The sequence below is a fragment of the Dipodomys ordii genome, unplaced genomic scaffold, assembly GCF_000151885.1.
Source record: "Dipodomys ordii isolate 6190 unplaced genomic scaffold, Dord_2.0 Scaffold19, whole genome shotgun sequence".
In the NCBI taxonomy this organism is placed as follows: domain Eukaryota; kingdom Metazoa; phylum Chordata; class Mammalia; order Rodentia; family Heteromyidae; genus Dipodomys; species Dipodomys ordii.
This window is the reverse complement of record NW_012267235.1, coordinates 5,073,482-5,082,687: the sequence shown is the minus strand read 5'-3', so window position 1 is coordinate 5,082,687 and position 9,206 is coordinate 5,073,482. Positions and strand designations below refer to the sequence as shown.

The following is a 9,206-nucleotide window of genomic DNA, read 5'->3' as shown; positions in this document are numbered from 1 at the left end:
CCTTTGGTGTACTTTGGGTTGTTATTACTAAAGTACTGGGTTCGGACTCATGCAAACTTGGAACCCTTCCTACATCACCTTAGTTTCAAAAGGTACATATCTTCCCAGAAAAATGCCATTGCTATATCCTAAATTCAAGCCTGAATATTGGAACTACATACATACTACAAAAAGGGCTGGTGAGGGCTGGGAAGGTGGCTCAGTGGTAGAGCGCTTGCCTTGCATGCATGAGGCCCTGGGTTCAATTCCTCAGCATCACATAAGCAGAAAAAAAAAAGCCAGAAGTGGCGCTGTGGCTCAAGTGGTAGAGTGCTAGCCTTGAGCTGAAGAGCTGAGGGACAGCTCCCAGACCCAGAGTTCAGGCCCACGACCGGAGGAGTAGAGGACCTGAGTTCAACTCCTAGTACCACCAAAAAAACAGAAATAGAAAATTTAAAACCAGAAAATATAATTGCTAAAACTAAGGAACAAATCATTAGCTAGGTGCCAGTGAGCCTATAGTCCTAGCTAGTCATGAGGCTGAGATTTGGAAATCACAGTTTGAAGCCAGCCCAGACAGAAAACTCCATGAGCTTCATCTCCAATTAAACACACACACACACACACACACACACACACACACACACACACACACACAAAGTAAAGCTATGCCACAAGTGGTAGAGTACTAGCCTTGAACAGAAAAGCTCAAATAGAGCACCATGGCTCACACCTGTTACCCTAACTCCTCAGGAGGCTGAGATTTGAGGATTGCGGTTCAAAGCCAGCCTGGGCAGGAAAGTCTGTGGGACTCTTATCTCCAGTTAACCACCAGAAAACCAGAAGGGGTGCTGTAGCTCAAGTGGTAGAGTGCTAGCCTTGAGCCGAACAGCCAAAGAACAGTGCCCAGGCCCAGAGTTCAAGCCCCATGACCGACAAAAACAAAAAACAAAAAAACTTGCCAACCATGAATTGTATATTCAGTGAAACTAGTCTTCAAGAATGGAGAGAAGCTAGGCATCGGTGGCTCACACCTGTAATCATAGGTACTCAGGAAGCTGAGCTCTGAGAATCCCAGTCAGGGCAGGAAAGTCCATAAGACTCTTTTATCCAATTAACCAGCAAAAAAAAGTCAAAAGTGAGCTGTGACTCAAATGGTAGAGCACTAGCCTTGAGCAAAAAAGCTCAAGGACAGCACCCAGAACCTGAGTTCAAGTCTCAGGACAAGAACAAAGAAAAAAGAATGGAAAGGAAATCCAGATCTTCTGAAATTAATGAAAATTAAAATGATTTATCGCCATATTTAATTTTAAAGAATAGCCAAAAGAGCCAAGTGCTTTTGGTTCCTCAAGGCTAAGAGCTGTATGATCAAGGTTTGAAGCCAACCCACACAGACAACTCTGTGGGACTCCCATTAACCAGTAAAATGTCGAGTGTTTTCTTTTTATTAATAAGATAATAAGGACTGGGAATGTGGCTTAGTGGTAGAATGCTTGCCTAGCATGCATGAAGCCCTGGGTTCAATTCCTCAGTACCACATAAGTAGAAAAAGCCATAAATGGCACTGTGGCTCAAGTGGTAGAGTGCTTAAGCAAAAAGTTGCTCAGGGACATTGCCCAGGCACCACAACTGACAAAATAATAATAATAGTAATAATAACAATAAAGTAATAAATAATTCTTAGCTTTCTTTTATATGTTGAGATATAGAGTGTTTTTCTTACAGCAAAAATACTTCTTCCAATGTTTTTCACATATTCAATCTTTATTTTGCCTCATTTATATGAAATTAATAAAATACAAAATTCTACATTCAAAATTTTAGACTTTACAACTTTAAATGTAATGCTTTCTATTTGCAGTCAGTGATACTATTGGCAAATCAGATATATTCACCTATTTATGTCACCAGACAGAGTGAGGTTTAGTGAAGCTTCCCTTTTTTTTGTCAGTGGTGGGGCTTGCACTCTGGGCCTGGGCGCTGTCCTTGTGCTCTTCAGCTCAAGGCAAGCGCTCTACCGTTTGATCCACAGCACCACTTCCAGTTTTCGAGTGGTTTATTAGAGATAAGAGTCTCACAGACTTTTCTGCCTGGGCTGGCTTTGAACCATGATCCTCAGATCTTAGCCTCCTAAGTAACTAGGATTACAGGCGGCTTCTCTTTAAATATAGGAACACTTCACTTAGGGTCCTTGACTTTGACTGTAGAATAAGAATTTCTGGACAAGTCACAATGGTAGGAAAACTTGGCAGAGCTTTATTAGTAAACAAGCAGACAAGCAGACAAACACCCAAAAAGGAGACACACAGAAGGGTAGGAGCACAATCTAGCAGAGTGTGGGTGATCTCATCACACACACACACACACACACACACACACACACACGGAGACACCCAGCTCCTTGGGTCTTTGGGGGTATTTATAAAGGCAGGGGGTCTGGCTTCAAGTTATGCAAAGCTAGGTACTTTATCTTTGCTCTAACTCCACCAGGTGTTATTCTGAGTTTCCAGGTAAGAACACATCTTGTCATAAAACAGATGCTTACCCTTGAGACAAGGAGGTGTCCTACTATCTGCATTTTGGGGCATCCTATCAGTTGTTAATCCTTTGATGAGAAATGCATCCTTCAGGAAGAAACGCATCCTGTTGTCTCTCCCTAAAGCAAAAGATAGCATTTCTAAGTTCCTAAATACCATTTTTCTGAGTTGCCGTCACCAGGCCTCAGTTTCCTTGAGTTATCCTGTTTCATTTTCCCCTAAGTGACTTTGTTCCTTTAATCTTTTTTTTGGGTCCGGTCGTGGGGCCTGAACTCTGGGCCTGGGTGCTGTCCCTCAGCTCTTCAGCTCAAGGCTAGCGCTCTACCACTTGAGCCACAGCATCACTTCCGGCTTTTTCTGCTTATGTGGTGCTGAGGAATCGAACCCAGGGCCTCAGGCATGCAAGGCAAGTGCTCTACCACTGAGCCACCTTCCCAGCCCCTGTTCCTTTAATCTTAAGGGAAGTATATGAAGGAATATCATCTGTATTTGCTGTTAGCTGACCATACCTTGTTTTTCCCTAGTCTACCCGGCTTCAGTTGGAGACCACAAAATGCCAGGTGCAGTTTTTGAGATTAGGAATCCAATTTTAATTCTGATTCTTTCACTTTTGGAGGGTTTAAAAGCAAAAGATAAGTTTAGGAAGGATAAAAGCCATATATCCTAACCCCCCCATATCTTACAGTAATCTGGGCTGAAGGCTCAGCACATACAAGCTCTGTGCTATAGACAAATGTGCAAAGCGTAGGTAAAGGCCACTGACTACTCACAGTTCCCACGTACTTTAGTCCTCGCTAGTTAAAATGTTGTGGTAAACTCTCGCGAGAGGGAAGTAGTCCTTACAGCCTAGACACGCTTGTTCCCTCCCACCTGTTGAAAAACGGGCGGGGGGCGGGAAGGGAAAAGGGGATAAACGCGCAGTGCCTTCTGGGAATCGTAGTTCCTAGTGGGACGCCTTGCCCCGCGGGTTCTCACGCATGCGCGACTACGAACTGGCCCTAGAAGTTCGTAGCCTTTGTCAGGCCAGGAATAGAAGGTAAGTTGGATGCTACCATACTGCACTTCTTGGCTCGACCTCCACAGTGATCAGGGATCGTTCCCAGCGGAGTCGAGGCTGGAGGGCACAGACCTTGAACTCCATCCCCACATGCACGATCCCTAATCCCTGCCCTTTGGGATTGGGGTGCAAAGGGGGTGCCAGTGGGTGGCAGGGTAGGGGGCGGAATGGAGCTGGGAATGCCGGGCAGTCGAAGGTCCTGGGTGGGTGTGCGGAACGCCACGGAGTTTGTTCGTGATTTTTTGTGCATCTACGGCAGCCTTAGTGCCAACCCTCGGTGCTCCATCCGTCCCCCACCCCCCATCCCCGGACCGCCCCAAGCGGCAGACACCGGTGTCTGAGGACCCAGCCTCATGGATGCTGCATCCAGGTTTCCAGGCTTGCGCTCCGTAGGATAGAGGCAGGCTCCACAACGAGCAGGAAAACCAAGCTGACCTGACCGAGATCTTCCCGCAGAGACGCTAGAGGGGAGGCTGGAGGAAGCACTCCGAGGCTCCAGGGACTTGCATCCATTGAGGTGGAAACTGAAGAGCAGAATCCGCAGGACATGGAGGAGGTGGTAATCATGAAGACAGATTTGGTCGAAGTCTCGAAGACAAGAGGTAGAAATTGCTCCGGGGATGAACTTGGGTCATGGAAGTGCAGAATTCCTTCTGGGAGGGGGGGGGGTAGGAGGGAAGGGCATTGCCCAAGTGGCTGGTTGGCAGAGAGGACTGTCTGCATCCATTGTCTTGGGTATGGATGGGCTGTTTGTGGAAGATTTGGTGGAGCTGAACCCCCTTTCCACCCCGGAGTGGATGCACAGTGGACTCTTCAAAGCGGCCCCCCAAATATAAGCAGGTGTTAAGTTTCTAAGTTGGGAGCATAGTTGTGACTACTTTTGTCACTTTTTTTTCTTCTAATTTATTATCCCATCCTAATCTCTATCAGTGGGGTCTGAGAATTTAGCTTTGTGTTTGCAAAAATATTTCTTCCACATGCATTGTCTTTATCAACACAGTTACCCTGTGGTTCGTTAATAAAATAAAAACAGACATAGAAGCCAGAGTTCTTTGATCTCAACGTTGCTAATGAGCACATGTAGCCATGGTGAAGGGATTTTTAGCCTTGTAAGGTCTGAATGGGAACATAAGGCTTGGTCTCATCATTACTACTTTCTTGCCCTTAGCTTCGTCTTCCCAAGATTCTCCCCTTTCCCAAGAGAAGAGTCCAGAAGAGGGAGAAGTAACAGCTCTGCATCTCACAGCCAGATCCCAGGTAAGTGTGTCTCTACTGATGATCGAAATCCCACCGTTTTTCTCAGAGTACCGGTGCACTCCTTTCTTTTTAAAGATGTTTCTTTGTCCACAAAGCCCATTGGGAGACCTAAGTTTTGAGAGACTGATGGACAGACACATTAGGAAATACTTTCTGCTTACCCCTTTGTATCTCTCTTCTCCAGCTAGTATTTATTATCTTTCTACAGGCAACTAAGCTAATTTTTTGTGCTTGGTAATTTGAGAAAAACTTTTTTGGGGGGAGGGCGGTGGTACCAGTCCTGGGGCTTGAACTCTGGGTCTAGGCATTATCCCTGAGTTTCTGTGCACAAGGATAGCACTGTACCATTTGAGCTACAGTTCCACTTCTGGGGTTTTGGTGGTTAATTGGAAATAAGAGTCTCATAGACTTTCAAGCTACTTTAAACCTTGATCCCCAGATTTCAGCCTCCTGAGTAGGATTACAGGAGTGAACCACTGTCACCCAGTTTGGGAAAAAAAATATTTTAAAGATAATAAGGTGCATGTTTTTAAAAATGTACCTTTCTCCAGTAGAAACAGGACAAACTAGAAAAAGCATCTTAAATGCTGATATGGTCAGAATGATAATAAATACATAGTTCAAATGAATGTTTGGAAAGGAAAGCTTATGAAGCCTTAAATCTTTCAGTTAAGATCCAGGCCTTCGTCTGACAGAATGGTCCAAATGATAGGGCACCTGACTAACAATCTCAAGGCCCTAAGTTTTAACCCCAGTACCACAAAAGAAGATCCAGCCCTCCCAGGAGACAAATGCTGAAGTGTATGTATACTTGCTTTTGTTTTGTGTTCCTCACCCTAATAACACAAATATGGCCAGTGAGAATTATTGAATTTTTCTGGGTGCTGGTGGTGCACACCTGTAAATCTAACTACTTGGGAGGCTGAGATCTGAGGATGTGATTCAAAGCCAACCCATAAGACCTTTACTTCCAATTAACCACCAGAAAAAGTTTATTTGAGCTGTGGCTCAAATTGGCAGAGCACTAGCCTTGAGCAAAAAGCTCAGGGACAGTGCTCAAGCCCTGAATTCAAGCCCCATGACTGACCAAAAAAAAATAAAAATGAATTTAGATGGAGGTTATATTACTGGTAACTATTTTTTAAACTATTTTTATGTTGCAAATTTTGTATGTATGGAAATGTTTATGTAAAAAGTTTGATTTTCTTTTAAAAGAAAGTGGAGCTATGGGTCAAAGTAGTAGAGTACTAGCCTTGAGCAAAAAAGCTCAGGGACCATATTCAGTTTCTGAGTTCAAGCACCACTACCAACCAGAAAGAAAAAAAAAAAGAATTAGAAAGGAGCTCTCCATGGTGAGTGTGGCATTCCACAACTCAAAGATTCCTCAATTAACCTTTCTCTTTACTACTATAATCTCGGTATAAATATTAGTAGATCGTACACATTGATAGCATTTGTAAATATTAACTTCTTGGGGCCCTTTTTATATCTGTCTATCTGTTAGCTTCTCAATTGCTTTACAGGAGTCTCGAAGACTTAACTAATCAAGAAACTTTAAGTTACTTCAGATAAAACACATCTTAAACTGGCTTATGCAGAAAAAAAATTATTTACCAACATAGCTGAACATGTCTACTCTGGCTAGATAAGGTTTAAGAGCAAACTGAGCATGGTGATGCATATCTGTAATCACAGCTACTTCGGAGGTATAGGTAAAAAGAATGTAGTTCCAAGATGACCAGACAAAAGTCTGAGACAGGCTGGGAATGTAGCTTAGTGGTATAGTGTTTGTCTAGCATGCATGAAGTCTTGAGTTCAATTCTTCAGTACATATAAATAAGAAAAAGTATGAGACCTTGGACTGGGGATGTGGTAGAGTGCTTGCCTAGCATGCATGAAGCCCTGGGTTTGATTCCTCAATACCACATAAATAGAAAAAGCCCAAAGTGGTGCTGTGGCTTAAGTGTTAGAGTGCTAGCCTTGAGCAAATAAAGAAGCTCATGGACAGTGCCCAGGCCCTGAGTTCAAGCCCCAGGATTGGCAAAAATAAATAAATAAATAAATAAATAAATAAATAAATAAATAAATAAATAAATAAATATATATATATATATATATATATATATATATATATGAGAGACCTTATCAGAAAAATGTCTAAAGTGAAAAGGACTGGACATGTGATTCAAGAGGCAAAATACTAATCCAGCAAGTACAGGGCACTGGGTTCAAAATATAGTATTGACAAAAGAATTTTAGTCCTAGGAAAAGTTACAAATGGTACATAGGTATACTGTCTTCATCAGATTCTCTAAAAGTTAACATTTTATTTTGCATTATGATTCTGTTACTTCAAAATCAGGATAGTAACATTGGTATAATACTGCAACCTGCTGATCTTATTCAGATTTTCCAGCTGTTTTATTTTTGTTTTTGGAATTTTTGCTTATATCTTATACTTCTGGCTTCCTTAGTTGTTGTTCTTGATTTGAGTGTTCCACTCATTTATTTACATGATTTTTTTAAAATAAAATGCAAGCCAGCGCTGGAGGTGCTCACGCCTGTAATCCTAGCTATTCAGGAGGCTGAGATCTGAGGATCAAGGTTCAAAGCCAGCCCGAGCAGGAAAGTCTGTGAGACCCTTACCTCCAATAAACTACTCAGAAAACCGGAAGTGGTGCTGTAGCTCAAAAGGTAGAGCCCTTGCCTTGAGCTGAAGAGCTGAGGGACAGCACCCAGGCCCAGAGTTCAAGCCCCACAACTGACAAAAAAATAAAATAAAATGTAAATCTTTTAACTTCCTGAAATTTTTAGCCATTTGGCATTGGGTTTTTCATTTCATTTTATTTCATTATTATTTTTATATTCTGATTTTAAAATTAAATTAAAATTAAAATTAAATTAAAATTAAATTTTCTTTTTCTTTTTTTTTCTTTTTTTTGGGGGGGGTCCAGTCGTGGGGCCTGAACTCTCGGCCTGGGAGCTGTCCCTGAGCTCTTCAGCTCAAGGCTAGCACTCTACCACTTGAGCCACAGCGCCACTTCCGGCTTTTTTCTTTTTGGTTATGTGGTGCTGAGAAATCAAACCCAGGGCCTTGAGCATGCAACGCAAGCGCTCTACCACTGAGCCACCTTCCCAGCCCCCTAAAATTTTATTTTTCAAGTATGCATGCCTCATGAATATGTAAATAGATGTTTCCTAGCCAGTTACAGCATTTGGTGTGTATTTCAACAATTTTAGAATATTATTCACATTCCCCATGACATTGTGTAAAGGGGCATGTTCAATATTAATGTGTATCCATCTCCTTATAGTTTTTGTAGGGAGGTTTGTCTCTTACTTTTTACACACCAACATTTTTCTGTGTGTGTGTGTGTGTGTGTGTGTATTGGTCGTGGGATCTGAACTCGGGGTCCGGGTGCTGTTTCTCAGCTCTTCAGCTCAAGACTAGTGCTCTACCACTTGAGCCACAGCACCACTTCTGGCTTTTTCTGCTTATGTGGTGCTGAGGAATTGAACTCAGGGCCTCATGCATGCAAGGCAAGCACTCTACCACTGAGCCACCTTCCCAGCCCTACACACCAACATTTGTTAGTTAATGTGTGACCCTAAGCAGTTTATGGAACTGAAATTGTCTAATTCAATACCTTAAATCTTGAATTAATTCTATATTTAACTGAGTTTGGAGGTAGGTCACTGCCTTTTTTTGTTGTTGTTGGTTGTGGGGTTTGAACTCTGGGCCTGGACGCTGTCCCTCAGCTCTTCAACTCAAGGCTAGTGCTCTACTACTTAAACTACAGAGACACTTCCAGTTTTCTGGTGGTTAATTGGAGATAAGAGTTTCATGGGCTGGCTTTGAACGGTGATCCTCAGATCTCAGCCTCTTGAGTAGTTAGGATTACAGGCGTGAGCCACCGGCTTCTGGCTACTGCCATTCTTTACTTTACATGACATCTATTCACAAGTTCTATATTGCAGTTTTTTTTTTTTATGTCCTTTTTTTTTAATTTTGCAATTTCACTTTGTGTTTTTGTGCTTTAGGAATGTTAACTAAGCTCCCTGTCTCCCCTATCTAAGAGGATAACATTGAAGCTACTAGAAGCTCTTCATGGGATTCAGGACTCAATCCTGATTTGGGAGCTCCTAAATCCTGGGGAGGAGCACTGGTTAGGCTTCTAAAATCTTTACTGCTATCACCATCATTGCCTCTAGATACAAAGTCAGGCTGGGCACATTCCACAGGCCAGCCCACTGACAGCCCTTCGTCAAAGCAGTAGGCTCAGGGAGCTGTGTTCTCAACTTACCTCTTGTGGACCTGGCTGATGGGCCCAGAAAGGACCTTGGATTCCAAATAGACATGAGCTCCACACGGTGGA

General features: G+C 42.8%; 1 protein-coding gene across 3 annotated transcripts in view; it reads left to right on the top strand.

Annotated features, from left to right (window-relative positions):
- The first annotated feature begins 3,475 nt into the window (after nt 1-3,475).
- The window catches only part of Znf286a (zinc finger protein 286A), a 22,986-nt gene continuing 17,255 nt past the window's right edge, over nt 3,476-9,206 (top strand). The window contains exons 1-3 of one of the 3 annotated variants that reach the window (XM_013013055.1): nt 3,476-3,552; nt 4,030-4,175; nt 4,757-4,830. In XM_013013055.1, coding sequence (XP_012868509.1) covers nt 3,494-3,552; nt 4,030-4,175; nt 4,757-4,830 — 279 coding nt within the window. In that variant the 5' untranslated portion in view covers nt 3,476-3,493. Of the gene's footprint in view, nt 3,553-4,029; nt 4,176-4,741; nt 4,831-9,206 lie in introns of all 3 variants that reach the window. The other 2 variants (XM_013013054.1, XM_013013056.1) reach the window with 2 other exon arrangements.